Genomic DNA, 17,458 nt, shown 5'->3' on the forward strand with positions numbered 1-17,458 from the left:
TTGGGGGAAGGATTAGGTTGCTGTTCCTTATTTTATCGAAAGGAACAAAAGCAGTTAGAAGATTTAGAATTACCCTTAGGTCTTTTATCCTGAGGCAAAAAAACTCCCTTCCCCCCAATGACAGTTGAAATAATCGAATCCAACTGAGAACCAAATAACTTATTATCTTGGAAAAAAAGAGATAGTAATCTATACTTAGATACCATGTCAGCATTCCAATATGTAAGCCACAAAGCTCTTCTAGCTAAAATAGCTAAAGACATAGATTTAACATCAGTTTTGATGATATCACAAATAAAATGATTAGCATGTTGAAGCAAGCGAACAATGTTAGACAAATCAGGATCCATTTCCTGTTGCGCTAAACTTTCCAACCAAAAAGTTGATGCAGCTGCAACATCAGCCATAGAAATGGCAGGCCTGAGGAGATGACCAGAATATAAATAAGCTTTCCTTAGATAAGATTCAAGTTTCCTATCTAAAGGGTCTTTAAAAGAAGTACTATCTTCCATAGGAATAGTAGAACGTTTAGCAAGAGTAGAAATAGCCCCATCAACTTTGGGGATCTTTTCCCAAAACTCCAATCTAACTGCTGGCAAAGGATACAATTTTTTAAACCTTGAAGAAGGAATAAAAGAAGTACCAGGCCTATTCCATTCCTTATAAATCATATCAGAAATAGCACCAGGAACTGGAAAAACCTCTGGAGTAACCACAGGAGGTTTATAAACAGAATTTAAATGTTTACTAGTTTTAATATCAAGAGGACTAGTTTCCTCAATATCCAATGTAATCAACACTTCTTTTAACAAGGAACGAATATACTCCATTTTAAATAAATAAGTAGATTTGTCAGTGTAAATATCTGAGGAAGGAACTTCTGAATCAGAAAGATCCTCGTCAGATGAGGATAATTCAGTATGTTGTCGGTCATTAGAAATTTCATCAACTTTATGAGAAGTTTTAAAATACCTTTTACGTTTATTAGAAGGTGGGATGGCAGACAAAGCCTTCTGTATCACATCAGCAATAAAATATTTTATATTCACAGGTATATCTTGTACATTAGATGTTGAAGGAACAACAGGCATAGTACTATTACTGATGGACACATTCTCTGCATGTAAAAGCTTATCATAAAAACTATTACATACCACAGCTGGAGATATAATTTCCACAAATTTACAACAAATGCACTTTGCTTTGGTAGAACTGTTATCAGGCAGCAGGGTTCCAACAGTGGTTTCTGAGACAGGATCAGATTGAGACATCTTGCAAATGTAAGAGAAAAAACAATATATAAAGCAAAATGATCAATTTCCTTATATGGCAGTTTCAGGAATGGGAAAAAAATGCAAACAGCATAGCCCTCTAACATAGAAAAAGGCAAGAGGCACATAGGAATGGGGTTTTAAATAATGAAATTATTTGGCGCCAAGTATGACGCACAACGTAACTGAAAATATTTTGGTGCTAACAACATCCGGAAATGACACACTCACGTCATTGACAACGCAACCTTGTGCAAGGAACTCGGCGTCAACTAAGATGAATTTGCCTCATCAGACGTAACTTTGCGCCAAAAAAATTCTCGTGCCAAGAATGACGCAATAAACTTCAACATTTTGCGCCCTTGCAAGCCTAATTTTGCCTGCGAAATTTAAAGAGAAAACAGTCAATAGAAAAAAGACTATACTCCAGGTAAGAATTTTTTTTTCCCCTAAATATGCTTTTCCCAAATATGAAACTAACAGTCTGCAAAAGGAAATATACATAAACCTGACTCATAGCAAATATAAGTACAATACATATATTTAGAACTTTATATTAATACATAAAGTGCCAAACCATAGCTGAGAGTGTCTTAAGTAATGAAAACATACTTACCGTAAGACACCCATCCATATATAGCAGATAGCCAAACCAGTACTGAAACAGTTATCAGTAGAGGTAATGGTATATGAGAGTATATCGTCAATCTAAATAAGGGAGGTAGGAGATTAATCTCTACAACCGATAACAGAGAACCTATGAAATAGATCTTCCGTGAGGAAAACCATTGCACTCAATAGGTGATACTCCCTTCACAACCCTCTGACATTTGCTGTACTCTGAGAGGAATCGGGCTTCAAAATGCTGAGAAGCGCATATCAACGTAGAATCTAAACACAAACTTACTTCACCACCTCCATAGGAGGCAAAGTTTGTAAAACTGAATTGTGGGTGTGGTGAGGGGTGTATATATAGGCATTTTGAGGTTTGGGAAACTTTGCCCCTCCTGGTAGGATTGTATATCCCATACGTCACTAGCTCATGGACTCTTGCCAATTACTTGAAAGAAATGTTTTTACATTTTTGATTTCATTCATATTATTATAATATATTATAAGTACTGGTACAAATGGAATGGGCAAGCACACATCATACAAATGCTACAGTGTTTCAAGCATTTAGAACAATGCCATTAATTTTGTTTCTCAACATTTATAGGAAGAAGTAAGAAGACTTCAACATACATTAGAACAGATCCATGATGGAGGGTGTTTACTCGAGAGGTGAGCATTAATAGTATTGATAGTACATAGTAAATAGCTTTTTTTATATATTTTTTGCAAAACAAAACACTTTAAGACCTCACATTGTTAAGACTACGAGTGACCTTGTACAGCACAAAACAGATTTGCCCACACAGAGATTATGTAACGTTTATCTTTGTGCCTTGTTTTTCAATTGTAAATAGAACCTTGGTCAATACACTATTTAATTGTCTTGCAAATGGTATTTTCTATACAGAAGGTGTGTTCATGAAATTATTATTTTTTTTTATCAATAATATTGTGTGGGTCTGTATAGTAAGACAAATAGCTTCGATTCTGAGGGGAAAGAATCAATTCATATTAAAGTACAAAGACCTTAATTAACATGTTATACATTATTTTGTGTAGGGATAAAGAGAGTTAAAGGGCGAGTGTATTATCAAATTTGCTTTGTTCTTTTATCCTTTGTTAAAGAGTAGGCTGTATGCATGTGTCTTATCAGTCTATGGCAGCAGTGTTTGCAATATGTATAACAATTGCTACTAACATTGAAGCAAACACTGCTGCCAAATGGCTAAAGGCACATGCATGCTCCCAAACTCATATAGGATTACTTTTTAACAAATAATAACAAGAGAACTAAGCTAAATTGAAAATAGAAATAAATTAGAAAGTTGCTTAAAATGTAATGCTCTATACAATTAATTTAGGTTTAATTTTGACTTTCCTGTTCCTTCAAGGAAATATGCCTTGGAATATTGGAAATGTTGAAGTGATTTTTTTTTATATATTTATGTTTTGGGAAAAAATAATATTTTGTTATTCCATTTCGAGCTTTGAGAATCTATAACCTGCAGAAAAATATGTTAAGATGGATTTTGGCTATAGTTTTTTAAAGGTTAATTTGTCCATGTTTTGCAAAAAAAAAAAACAACAACAAAAACCAGGAAAAGTCAAAATAACTGGTTTTATGTGCATGCACACTTGTGCCCCCATTTACCCGGGGTGATTTTATTCGCCAGCTAATAGCCGACATACTGGTTAGGAAGCTGACATCTGATGACCACTGCTTCCTATCTTTTGGCTGCAGGCTTGCTCATGCGAGTCTGCAGTGATTGGCCCCCAGAGCTGCATACGCAACTTAATAAATGGGGGCCTTGATGTCAACTTAGCGTACAAGGAGAATATTTTTAACATCTTTGAGACTGTAATGTGGAAAAGTGTATTGAGTTTTTCAATCACTATTATACTTGAAAAATGTTAAATAAATTGACCAGATGACATAAGATTGCTCTAATTGGTTAGTGTAATAAGAAAATGAACACAGAGTAGTTTTTGTTATTAAATGGTTAGGTCTTTAATTCAAAATGTCATATATTATTATTTTGTAGAAGAGTTTTAAAAATAAACTGTATAGGAACTGAAAAGCTTTTGTCATATAGTTTAATATGCTGCCTTCAATAATTTTTTAATCTTTTTTTTAAAAAACTCACAAAATTCAACAATAATAATGTTTAAGATACATAATAGGCAATTTTGTATTTTGGTACTATCATGCAATCTATTTGTACAAAATCTCTGATTTTACCTTGTCTGCCTCAGAGTAATTTTTACACCATACAAGGAGCTAATTTCCAATTCCATACTACAATACGTTTTTGAGAATAAAATGTTTCCATATCATTTATATACAAAAATCCCCATAGGCTTTTATGCAGAATTTTGTATAGCAAAGTACTGATTCCTATGGAATGCATTGTAACCAATAACAAAGTACATTCATTCTTTTCTAGAAACCCTTTATTGTTATTTGTGTTCTCTTTTGCAGTCATCAACTTAACATGGATGTAGACAATAATCGTGGGAAATATGTCTCATACTTACAACCAGTGGAATCTAAAGTAAAAATGTAAGTTATTTGTTGTTCTGGAAATCAAATCCTGTTTACATTTTACATATTATGAAACACATTTAAAGGGACATGCCACCCACATTTTTTCTTTTATGATTTAGAAAGAGAATGCAATTTTAAACATCTTTCTAATTTACTTATATTATCTAATTTGTTTTATTTTCTTGATATTCTTTGATGAAAAGCATATCTAGATATGCTCACTAGCTGCTGATTGGTTGCTGCACATAGAAGCCTTGTGTGATTGGCTCACCATGTGCATTGCTTTTTCTTCAACTAAGGATATTTAAAAAATGAAGCAAAATAAATAATGGAAGTAAATTGTAATGTTGTTTAAATTTCTATTCTCTATCTGAATCATGAAAGAAAGATTTTGGGTTTAGTGGCCCTTTAAATATGTTATTTATCAAATTGAGAAAGACTGTAACTGGCCACTTAAAAATAATTCTAAGGGGTAGATTTACTATCAGTCGAGTGGACATGATTTATTACTGCAAATCATGTCCGCTCGACATCACTAAATGTAGGCGCCATTTAAAATCCACACTAAAGTCACAGCCATTATTAAAGATCCCTGGAGAATATAATCAGATTTTTGTGAAAGGGGGAGTTAAAAAATCCCTCTAAATTTTTTGGTGTCATTAAGGGTAAATCAACAATTTATACGTGCCTGCCATAAGAATGAATCACCACTTAATCATTGCTATCTGTGAGTTTAGCAGTAGGATGTTACTTACTATCTATTCACTTAGTAGAAATACATATGTGAAATTATTATATAAACTAGTCCTAAAGCCCGTGTACACGGGCCAATTTTTTAGGTACCGCGGTTCCAACCCTTGCTCCCTCTCTCTCCCCCCTCTCTTTTGCGCTCTCTCTCTCTCCCCCCCTCTCTTTTGAGTTCTCTCTCTCCCCCTTAATTTGCACTCTCCCCCCTCTTTTGCGCTCTCTCTCTCCCCTTTTTTGCTCTCTCTCTCCCCTCTTGTGCTCTCTCTCCCCCTCTTTTGCTCTCTCTCTCCCACCTCTTTTGCTCCCTCTCCCCTCTTTTGCTCGCTCTCTCTCTTCCCCCCCTCATCTGCTCTCTCCCCCCTCTTGCTCTCTCTCGCCCTCTTTTGCTCTCTCCCCCCTCTTTTGCTCTCTCTCTCCCCCCCTCTTTTGCTCTCTCTCCCCCCTCTTTTGCTCTCTCTCTCCCCCCTCTTTTGCGGTCTCTCTCTCCCCCCCTCTCTTTTGCTCTCTCTCCCCCTCTCTTTTGCTCTCTCTCCCCCCCTCTCTTTTGCTCTCTCTTCCCCTCTCTTTTGCTCTCTCTCTCCCCCTCTCTTTTGCTCTCTCTTCCCCTCTTTTGCACTCTCTCTTCCCCTCTTTTGCGCTCTCTCCACCTTCTCTTTTGTGCTCTCTCCCCTCTCTTTTGCACTCTCTCTCCCCCTCTTTTGTGCACTCTCTCTCCCCCCTCTCTTTTAAACTCTCTCTCCCCTCCCCTCTCTTTTGAGCTCTCTCTCCCCCCTCTCTTTTGAGCTCTCTCTCTCTCTCCCCCCACTCTTTTGCGCTCTCTCCCCCCTCTTTTTTGCACTCTCTCCCCCCTCTTTTTTGCGCTCTCCCCCCCCTCTTTTTTGCGCTCTCTCCCCCTCTCTTTTGTGCTTTCTCCCCCTTGCGCTCTCTCCCCCTCTTTTTTACGCTCTCTCCCCCTCTCTTTTGTGCTCTCTCCCCCTCTCTTTTGTGCTCTCTCTCTCCCTCTTTTGCTTTCTCTCTCCCTCTTTTGCACTCTGTCTCCCCCTTCTCTTTTGCGCTCTCTCCCCCCTCTTTTGCGCTCTCTTTTAAACTCTCCCCCCTCTCTTTTGCGCTCTCTCTCCCCCCTCTATTTTGCGCTCTCTCTCCCCCCTCTCTTTTGAACTCTCTCTCTCCCCCTCTTTTGTGCGCTCTCTCTCTCTCTAGTGCTCTCTCCCCCTCTCTTGCGCTCTCTCCCCCTCTTTTGCGCTCTCTCTCTCTCCCTCTTTTGCGCTCTCTCTCCCACCTCTCTTTTAATCTCTCCCCCCTCTCTTTTGAGCTCTCTCTCTCCCCCCTCTCTTTTGAGCTCTCTCTCCCCCCTCTCTCTCCCCCTCTTTCTCTCCCACTCTTTTGCACTCTCTCTCCCTCTTTTGCTCTTCCCCCCTCTGCTGCTCGCTTTCTTTCCTTCCTTCCTCTGTTTTGGTCTCTCCCGCCGGCCACGCCCCTCCCGCGCGCTCCCGCGAGACCACGTCCTTCATCACGCCCGTCGGCCACGCCCCTCATCACGCCCGTAGGCCACGCCCCCTCGTCATGACTGCCACGCCCGCCGGCCACGCCCCATCACGGTATGCCCGACGCCGGTCACGCCCCAACCAGGCAGCTCCCGCAGTGCGCACTACTCTGCAGCTGAAGGCCAGGTATGTTAGTCACGTGCAGTCTCTACTGCGCATGACTGCATCTGACAAACATACTTGGCCAATTATTATATAGGATGAGCAGGCAGAGGTGGGAGGTGAGGGGATAGGTGCAACAGTTTTCTCTGTACCAAGTGCAGTTTGAAACCTAAATATGAAAAAATATAAAATACAAGGTTGCTCACCTCAAACATTAAACAATACCAAAAGAACAAGCAGGTGCACACTAGAAAGCATGTCATTATTAAAAGAAAAAAGAAAAGGGAGTGTTCCTCAAAATTCTAAAATAGAGCACTCTGCTAGTCAATCACTGGGACATTACATCTTTTTGCACAAAAGATTATTTATTGCAAATGCTCATTTAAAACATATTACAAAACATTAAGTCCCTAATGGGTCCCTCACTGAAAGGGAAGTAGCTGGCTACTTATAAATGTATAGAAGCGCACCACAATAAAAGTTCCATGGATCAATCCACCTTGCTTAAAATGTTAAAGTGGCCACACAAGCAAAGCCAGATCTTCCCATCAACATCAATCCATAAACCCGGCTAATGTAGAGGGCAATAAAACATCTGAGCCTCAGAGGATACAAATGCACCGTCCACTTGTTCGAAGACACTGTCGTCAGAGTGTCATCTGCCCCCTCCAGTCTTAACCCCAGTACCTGGTATTCCTGTACCATGATCCTCTATAACCTTAGTTCTGCTCCTAATACATCAAACAGCCCAACCGTGATAGGATTCATGGCGGGTTCCCACCGGGAATTGCTGCAAATAGTTTTTCTATAAGTGTCCAAAAAGACAAGAGAGGGCGCTTCATGTGTATTTCAGTTTGCCAACCAAATAGTATATAGATAGATACACAGGGTACAAATGGGGTTACAACAATCTAATTTGAAAACCCTAATAAAAAAGGGTGTTTACATGAGATTGTTGTAACCCCATTTGTTGTGCACTTTTATAGTTTTATATTAAAATTAGATTTTAAATTAAATCACATTTGGGAGTGCTGATCCTTTTCGAATACCTGCATTGTTTTGTGAGACCAGCAGCCGGAGTTCAGTAAACTGGAGCACTGAGAATTTCCAGTATGCTCCTATCCGCACCATTGAGTGCTGCAACCATATGTGAGTACCCTGTGTATCTGGTTATATAATATTTGGTTGGCAAGCTGATATACACATGAAGCACCCACTTTTGTCTTTTGGACACTTATAGATTTGCATCAAGACCCAGCTGGGAACTTTTAAGTGGAGCAGCTATATCGTGTGTTGTTGAACACCCACTGCATTTGCAAATATTGTTTTGGACTACCTCATTTTTATTATTTTTTTCTTTTATATATATGGTGGACTTTATTTGAACCATATTATTCAATTCTATATTGTATATACATTGCTGTCGCTTTCAGTTGTATGTATTAGTTCCTATTGTGTTGGGATACTAGTGCCCCCTAGGGGTTTAGAACAACCCAGGTATTATAAATTGTTTTTTATTGCCCTCTACATTAGCCGGGTTTATGGATTCATGTTGATGGGAAGATCTGGCTTTACTTGTGTGGCCACTTTAATATGTTAATCAAGCTGGATTGGCTATACTATCTTTGGAACTTTTATTGTGGTGCACCATATATACATTTATAAGTAGTCGGCTACTTCCCTTTCAGTGAGGGATCTATTAGGGATTTTAATGTTTTGTGATATGTTTTGAAGTAAACATTTGCCTTAAATAATCTTTTGTGCAACTTTCAAATGACAAAGTTGTGTGATGCCCCAGTGATTCCCTAGCATATATTCTAATATATATATATATTAGTATTCTAGACTTTTTGGTGTTCTTATTAGGAATACTCACTTTTTCTTTTTCTTTATTTTACAAATGTTAAACCTAAATATACCACAGTGCTGACTATGTCTAATTAACTATTATTTTCTGACACTATGCTTGTGTGTGACAGTTGTAACATATTTGCAAATGTTTTGGGATTTTAAGACATTTTCTAAATACATATAAAAACAGAAGTGCAGGCGCCAATAATGTGACCATAAAGAACTTTGCTATCCGAACATTGTGAATTATTACTAATTAAATCATATTATATAAATGCATATACAATTATACCCATAATCTACAATCCACTAATGTATTATATTACAATTAAACCAATGCAATGATAGAAAAACACATAAATGAGTATAGAATATGTTAGCATATGTTAGGTAAGTACAATTGCTCCTTGAGGTTAAATCAGTGGGCCAGATCACATGATACTTTAAAGTAAGCTTCAATGCAAAAATAAGACAATTTGTACCTTCTCATTAACCACTTAATAAAACCCAAAATATTTATTTTATGATTCAGGTAGAACATACAATTTTAAACCACTTTCCAATTTACTGCTATTATCAAATCTGCTTAATTTTCTTAGGCCTAGATTTAGAGTTCGGCGGTAGCCGTCAAAACCAGCGTTAGAGGCTCCTAACGCTGGTTTTGGGCGCCCGCTGGTATTTGGAGTCAGTGATTAAAGGGTCTAACGCTCACTTTTCAGCCGCGACTTTTCCATACCGCAGATCCCCCTACGCCATTTGCGTAGCCTATCTTTTCAATGGGATCTTTCTAACGCTGGTATTTAGAGTCGTTTCTGAAGTGAGCGTTAGAGCTCTAACGACAAGATTCCAGCCGCCTGAAAATAGCAGGAGTTAAGAGCTTTCTGGCTAACGCCGGTTTATAAAGCTCTTAACTACTGTACCCTAAAGTACACTAACACCCATAAACTACCTATGTACCCCTAAACCGAGGTCCCCCCACACCGCCGCCACTCGATTAAAATTTTTAACCCCTAATCTGCCGACCGCCACCTACGTTATATTTATGTACCCCTAATCTGCTGCCCCTAACCCCGCCGACCCCTGTATTATATTTATTAACCCCTAATCTGCCCCCCTCAACGTCGCCGACACCTGCCTACACTTATTAACCCCTAATCTGCCGAGCGGACCTGAGCGCTACTATAATAAAGTTATTAACCCCTAATCCGCCTCACTAACCCTATCATAAATAGTATTAACCCCTAATCTGCCCTCCCTAACATCGCCGACACCTACCTTCAATTATTAACCCCTAAACTTCCGATCGGAGCTCACCGCTATTCTAATAAATGGATTAACCCCTAAAGCTAAGTCTAACCCTAACACTAACACCCCCCTAAGTTAAATATAATTTTTATCTAACGAAATAAATTAACTCTTATTAAATAACTTATTCCTATTTAAAGCTAAATACTTACCTGTAAAATAAATCCTAATATAGCTACAATATAAATTATAATTATATTATAGCTATTTTAGGATTAATATTTATTTTACAGGCAACTTTGTAATTATTTTAACCAGGTACAATAGCTATTAAATAGTTAAGAACTATTTAATAGTTACCTAGTTAAAATAATAACAAATTTACCTGTAAAATAAATCCTAACCTAAGTTATAATTAAACCTAACACTAGCCTATCAATAAAATAATTAAATAAACTACCTACAATTACCTACAATTAACCTAACACTACACTATCAATAAATTAATTAAACACAATTGCTACAAATAAATACAATTAAATAAACTAGCTAAAGTACAAAAAATAAAAAAGAACTAAGTTACAGAAAATAAAAAAATATTTACAAACATAAGAAAAATATTACAACAATTTTAAACTAATTACACCTACTCTAAGCCCCCTAATAAAATTACAAAGCCCCCCAAAATAAAAAATTCCCTACCCTATTCTAAATTAAAAAGGTTACAAGCTCTTTTACCTTACCAGCCCTGAACAGGGCCCTTTGCGGGGCATGCCCCAATAATTTCAGCTCTTTTGCCTGTAAAAGAATAAATACAATACCCCCCCCCCAACATTACAACCCACCACCCACATACCCCTAATCTAACCCAAACCCCCCTTAAATAAACCTAACACTAAGCCCCTGAAGATCTTCCTACCTTGTCTTCACCATCCAGGTATCACCGATCCGTCCTGGCTCCAAGATCTTCATCCAACCCAAGCGGGGGTTGGCGATCCATAATCCGGTGCTCCAAAGTCTTCCTCCTATCCGGCAAGAAGAGGACATCCGGACCGGCAAACATCTTCTCCAAGCGGCATCTTCGATCTTCTTCCATCCGGTGCGGAGCGGGTCCATCTTGAAGCAGGCGACGCGGATCCATCCTCTTCTTCCGATGTCTCCCGACTAATGACGGTTCCTTTAAGGGACGTCATCCAAGATGGCGTCCCTCGAATTCCGATTGGCTGATAGGATTCTATCAGCCAATCGGAATTAAGGTAGGAATTTTCTGATTGGCTGATGGAATCAGCCAATCAGAATCAAGTTCAATCCGATTGGCTGATCCAATCAGCCAATCAGATTGAGCTCGCATTCTATTGGCTGTTCCGATCAGCCAATAGAATGCGAGCTCAATCTGATTGGCTGATGGGATCGGCCAATCGGATTGAACTTGATTCTGATTGGCTGATTCCATCAGCCAATCAGAAAATTCCTACCTTAATTCCGATTGGCTGATAGAATCCTATCAGCCAATCGGAATTCGAGGGACGCCATCTTGGATGACGTCCCTTAAAGGAACCGTCATTAGTCGGGAGACATCGGAAGAAGAGGATGGATCCGCGTCGCCTGCTTCAAGATGGACCCGCTCCGCACCGGATGGAAGAAGATCGAAGATGCCGCTTGGAGAAGATGTTTGCCGGTCCGGATGTCCTCTTCTTGCCGGATAGGAGGAAGACTTTGGAGCACCGGATTATGGATCGCCAACCCCCGCTTGGGTTGGATGAAGATCTTGGAGCCAGGACGGATCGGTGATACCTGGATGGTGAAGACAAGGTAGGAAGATCTTCAGGGGCTTAGTGTTAGGTTTATTTAAGGGGGGTTTGGGTTAGATTAGGGGTATGTGGGTGGTGGGTTGTAATGTTGGGGGGGGTATTGTATTTATTCTTTTACAGGCAAAAGAGCTGAAATTCTTGGGGCATGCCCCGCAAAGGGCCCTGTTCAGGGCTGGTAAGGTAAAAGAGCTTGTAACCTTTTTAATTTAGAATAGGGTAGGGAATTTTTTATTTTGGGGGGCTTTGTTATTTTATTAGGGGGCTTAGAGTAGGTGTAATTAGTTTAAAATTGTTGTAATATTTTTCTTATGTTTGTAAATATTTTTTTATTTTCTGTAACTTAGTTCTTTTTTATTTTTTGTACTTTAGCTAGTTTATTTAATTGTATTTATTTGTAGCAATTGTGTTTAATTAATTTATTGATAGTGTAGTGTTAGGTTAATTGTAGGTAATTGTAGGTAGTTTATTTAATTATTTTATTGATAGGGTAGTGTTAGGTTTAATTATAACTTAGGTTAGGATTTATTTTACAGGTAAATTTGTTATTATTTTAACTAGGTAACTATTAAATAGTTCTTAACTATTTAATAGCTATTGTACCTGGTTAAAAATAATTACAAAGTTGCCTGTAAAATAAATATTAATCCTAAAATAGCTATAATATAATTATAATTTATATTGTAGCTATATTAGTATTTATTTTACAGGTAAGTATTTAGCTTTAAATAGGAATAAGTTATTTAATAAGAGTTAATTTATTTCGTTAGATAAAAATTATATTTAACTTAGGGGGGTGTTAGTGTTAGGGTTAGACTTAGCTTTAGGGGTTAATCCATTTATTAGAATAGCGGTGAGCTCCGATCGGAAGTTTAGGGGTTAATAATTGAAGGTAGGTGTCGGCGATGTTAGGGAGGGCAGATTAGGGGTTAATACTATTTATGATAGGGTTAGTGAGGCGGATTAGGGGTTAATAACTTTATTATAGTAGCGCTCAGGTCCGCTCGGCAGATTAGGGGTTAATAAGTGTAGGTAGGTGTCGGCGACGTTGTGGGGGGCAGATTAGGGGTTAATAAATATAACATAGGGGTCGGCGATGTTAGGGCAGCAGATTAGGGGTACATAGGGATAACGTAGGTGGCGGCGTTTTACGGAGCGGCAGATTAGGGGTTAAAAGTGTAATGCAGGGGTCAGCGATAGCGTGGGCGGCAGATTAGGGGTTAATAAGTGTAAGGTTAGGGGTGTTTAGACTCGGGGTACATGTTAGAGTGTTAGGTGCAGACGTAGGAAGTGTTTCCCCATAGGAAACAATGGGGCTGCGTTAGGAGCTGAACGCTGCTTTTTTGCAGGTGTTAGGTTTTTTTTCAGCTCAAACAGCCCCATTGTTTCCTATGGGAGAATCGTGCACGAGCACGTTTTTGATGCCGGCCGCGTCCGTAAGCAGCTCTGGTATCGAGAGTTGCATTTGCGGTAAAAATGCTCTACGCTCCTTTTTTGGAGCCTAACGCAGCATTTGTTTGAACTCTCGATACCAGAGTTAAATTTATGGTGCGGCCAGAAAAAAACCCGCGGAGCGTTAACAGCCCTTTTACCGCCGAACTCTAAATCTAGGCCTTAGTATCCTTTGTTTAAGAAGTAATAATGTACTGCTGGGAGCTAGCTGAATATATCACATGAGCCCATGACAGAGGCAAATACGTGCAGCCACCAATCAGCTGTTGGATCCTGGTAGTGCATTGCTGCTCCTTAGACTACCTAGGTATACTTTGGAACAATGGATACCAAGAGAACACCCTTAAGACAATGCTGGTATTTAGAGTTGTCTGAATGGCTGCGTTAGCCTCAGAAAAGTGAGCGTTGAGCACAATTTAGCTTTATTTCAACCCTCAATACCAGCGCTGCTTACTGTAGCGGTAAACTGGAAAAATGTACTCGTGCACGATATCTCCATAGGAAACAGTGGGGCTGAGCTGGCTGAAAAAAAACCTAACACCTGCAAAAAAGCAGCGTTCAGCTCCTAACGCAGCCCCATTGTTTCCTATGGGAAAACACTCTCTAAGTCTACACCTAACACCCTAACATGAACCCCGAGTCTAAACACCCCTAATCTTACACTTATTAACCCCTAATCTACTGCCCCCGCTATCGCTGACAACTGCATTATATTATTAACCCCTAATCTGCCGCTCCGGATACCACCGCAACCTACATTATAGCTATGAACCCCTAATCTGCTGACCCTAACATCGCCGACACCTACATTATATTTATTACCCCCTAATCTGCCCCCCCCAACGTCGCCGCCACCTACCTACACTTATTAACCGCTAATCTGTGGACCTCGCCACCACTATAATAAATGTATTAACCCCTAACCCACCGCACTCCCGCCTTGCAAACACTATAATAAATTTTATTTACCCCTAATCTGCCCTCCCTAACATCGTCGCCACCTACCTACAATTATTAACCCCTAATCTGCCAACCGAACCTCGCCGCTACTATAATAAAGTTATTAACCCCTAAACCTAATTCTAACCCTAACACCCCCCTAACTTAAATATAATTTAAATAAATCTAAATAAATTTACTATAATTAAAAAATTATTCCTATTTAAAACTAAATACTTACCTATAAAATAAACCCTAACATAGCTACAATATAACTAATAGTTACATTGTTGCTATTTTAGGATTTATATTTATTTTACAGGCAACTTTGTATTTATTTTAACTAGGTACAATAGCTATTAAATAGTTAATAACTATTTAATAGCTACCTAGTTAAAATAATTACAAAATTACCTGTAAAAAATCCTAAAATACACCTAACACTGTGATTCAATCAGCCAATCAGATTGAAGTTCAATCCGATTGGCTGATCCAATCAGCCAATCGGATTGACCTTGCATTCTATTGGCTGTTCCAATCAGCCAATAGAATGCAAGGTCAATCCGATTGGCTAATTAAAGGAACCGTCATTCATCGTTAGTCCGTCGGTTGAAGATGATGGCTCCGCATCGGCTGGATGGAAGATGGCTCCGCTCCGGATGGATGAAAATAGAAGACACCGCTTGGATCGGATGGAAGACCTCTTCTGCCCCACTTGGTTGAAGACTTCTACCAGATGGAGGACCTCTTATTGCCCCGCTTGGATGAAGACTTCTACCGGATGGAGGACCTCTTCTTGCTCTGCAAACACTATAATACATTTTATTAACCCCTAATCTGCCCTCCCTAACATTGCCGCCACCTACCTACAATTATTAACCCCTAATCTGCCGACCGAACCTCGTCGCTACTATAATAAAGTTATTAACCCCTAAACCTAATTCTAACCCTAACCCTAACACCCCCCTAACTTAAATATAATTTAAATAAATCTAAATAAATTTACTATAATTAAATAAATTATTCCTATTTAAAACTAAATACTTACCTATAAAATAAACCTTAATATAGCTACAATATAACTAATAGTTACATTGTAGCTATTTTAGGATTTATATTCATTTTACAGGCAACTTTGTATTTATTTTAACTAGGTACAATAGCTATTAAATAGTTAATAACTATTTAATAGCTACCTAGTTAAAATAATTACAAAATTACCTGTAAAATAAATCCTAACCTAAGCTACAAATACACCTAACACTACACTATCAATAAATTAATTAAATAAATTACCTACAATTAGCTAAACTAAAATACAATTAAATAAATTAATCTATAATACAAAAAAACAAAAACTAAATTACAGAAAATAAAAAATACACCTAATCTAAGACCCCTAATAAAATAAAAAAGCCCCCCAAAATAATAAAATGCCCTACCCTATTCTAAATTACAAAGTAATCAGCTCTTTTACCAGCTCTTAAAAGGGCTTTTTGCGGGGCATTGCCCCAAAGTAATCAGCTCTTTTACCTGCAAAAAAAATACAACCCCCCCAACATTAAAACCCACCACCCACATACCCTTACTCTAACACACCCAAACCCCCCTTAAATAAACCTAACACTTGCCCCCTGAAGATCTCCCTACCTTGAGTCGTCTTCACTCAGCCGAGCCAAATTCTTCATCCAAGCGAAGCAAGAAGAGGTCCTCCATCCGGTAGAAGTCTTCATCTAAGTGGGGCAAAAAGAGGTCCTCCATCAGGTAGAAGTCTTCATCCAATCGGAGCAGAAGAGGTCTTCCATCCGATTGAAGTGTTCATCCAAGCGGCGTCTTCTATCTTCATCCATCCGGAGCGGAGCGGAGCCATCTTCCATCCAGCCGACGCAGAGCCATCCTCTTCAACTGACGGACTAACGACGAATGACTGTTCCTTTAAGGGACATCATCCAAGTTGGCGTCCCTCGAATTCCGATTGGCTGATAGGATTCTATCACCCAATCGGAATTAAGATAGAAAAATACTGATTGGCTGATTCAATCAGCCAATCAGATTGAAGTTCAATCCGATTGGCTGATCCAATCAGCCAATCGGATTGACCTTGCATTCTATTGGCTGTTCCGATCAACCAATAGAATGCGAGGTCAATCCGATTGGCTGATTTAAGGAACCGTCCCTTAAAGGAACCGTCATTCATCGTTAGTCCACCGGTTGAAGAGGATGGCTCTGCGTCAGCTGGATAGAAGATGGCTCTGCATGGATGAAGATAGAAGACGCCGCTTGGATGAACACTTCAATCGGATGGAAGACCTCTTCTGCCCCACTTGGATGAAGACTTCTACCATATGGAGGACCTCTTCTTGCCCCGCTTGGATGAAGACTTCTACCGGATGGAGGACCTCTTCTTGCTCCGCTTGGATGAAGAATTCGGCTCAAGGTAGGGAGATCTTCAGGGGGTTAGTGTTAGGTTTATTTAAGGGGGGTTTGGGTGGGTTAGAGTAGGGGTATGTGGGTGGTGGGTTTTAATGTTGGGGGGTTGTATTTTTTTTACAGGTAAAAGAGCTGATTACTTTTGGGCAATGCCCCGCAAAAAGCCCTTTTAAGGGCTGGTAAAAGAGATGATTACTTTGCAATTTAGAATAGGGTAGGGCATTTTATTATTTTGGGGGGCTTTTTTATTTTATTAGGGGGCTTAGATTAAGTGTAATTAGTTTAAACTTCTTGTAATTTTTTTTATTTTCTGTAATTTAGTGTTTGTTTTTTTTGTATTATAGATTAGTTTATTTAATTGTATTTTAGTTTAGCTAATTGTAGGTAATTTATTTAATTAATTTATTGATAGTGTAGTGTTAGGTGTATTTGTAACTTAGGTTAGGATTTATTTTACAGGTAATTTTGTAATTATTTTAACTAGGTAGCTATTGAATAGTTATTAACTATTTAATAGCTATTGTACCTAGTTAAAATAAATACAAAGTTGTCTGTAAAATAAATATAAATCCTAAAATAGCTACAATGTAACTATTAGTTATATTGTAGCTATATTAGGGTTTATTTTATAGGTAAGTATTTAGTTTTAAATAGGAATAATTTATTTAATTATAGTAAATTTATTTAGATTTATTTAAATTATATTTAAGTTAGGGGGGGTGTTAGGGTTAGGGTTAGAATTAGGTTTAGGGGTTAATAACTTTATTATAGTAGCGGTGAGGTCTGGTCAGCAGATTAGGGGTTAATAATTGTAGTTAGGTGGCGGCGATGTTAGGGAAGGCAGATTAGGGGTTAATACAATTTATTATAGTGTTTGCGAGGTGGGAGTGCGGCGGTTTAGGGGTTAAT

General features: G+C 38.6%; 1 protein-coding gene across 1 annotated transcript in view; it reads left to right on the forward strand.

The window, feature by feature from the left end:
* Nucleotides 1-17,458, forward strand: part of IQCJ (IQ motif containing J) — a 92,961-nt gene that overhangs the window by 15,396 nt on the left and 60,107 nt on the right. The window contains exons 2-3 of the mRNA XM_053711793.1: nucleotides 2,491-2,555; nucleotides 4,366-4,446. Of these exons, the coding sequence (XP_053567768.1) occupies nucleotides 2,491-2,555; nucleotides 4,366-4,446 (146 nt within the window). The remainder of the gene's footprint in view (nucleotides 1-2,490; nucleotides 2,556-4,365; nucleotides 4,447-17,458) is intronic.

Source organism: Bombina bombina, chromosome 4, assembly GCF_027579735.1.
Source record: "Bombina bombina isolate aBomBom1 chromosome 4, aBomBom1.pri, whole genome shotgun sequence".
In the NCBI taxonomy this organism is placed as follows: Eukaryota; Metazoa; Chordata; class Amphibia; order Anura; family Bombinatoridae; genus Bombina; species Bombina bombina.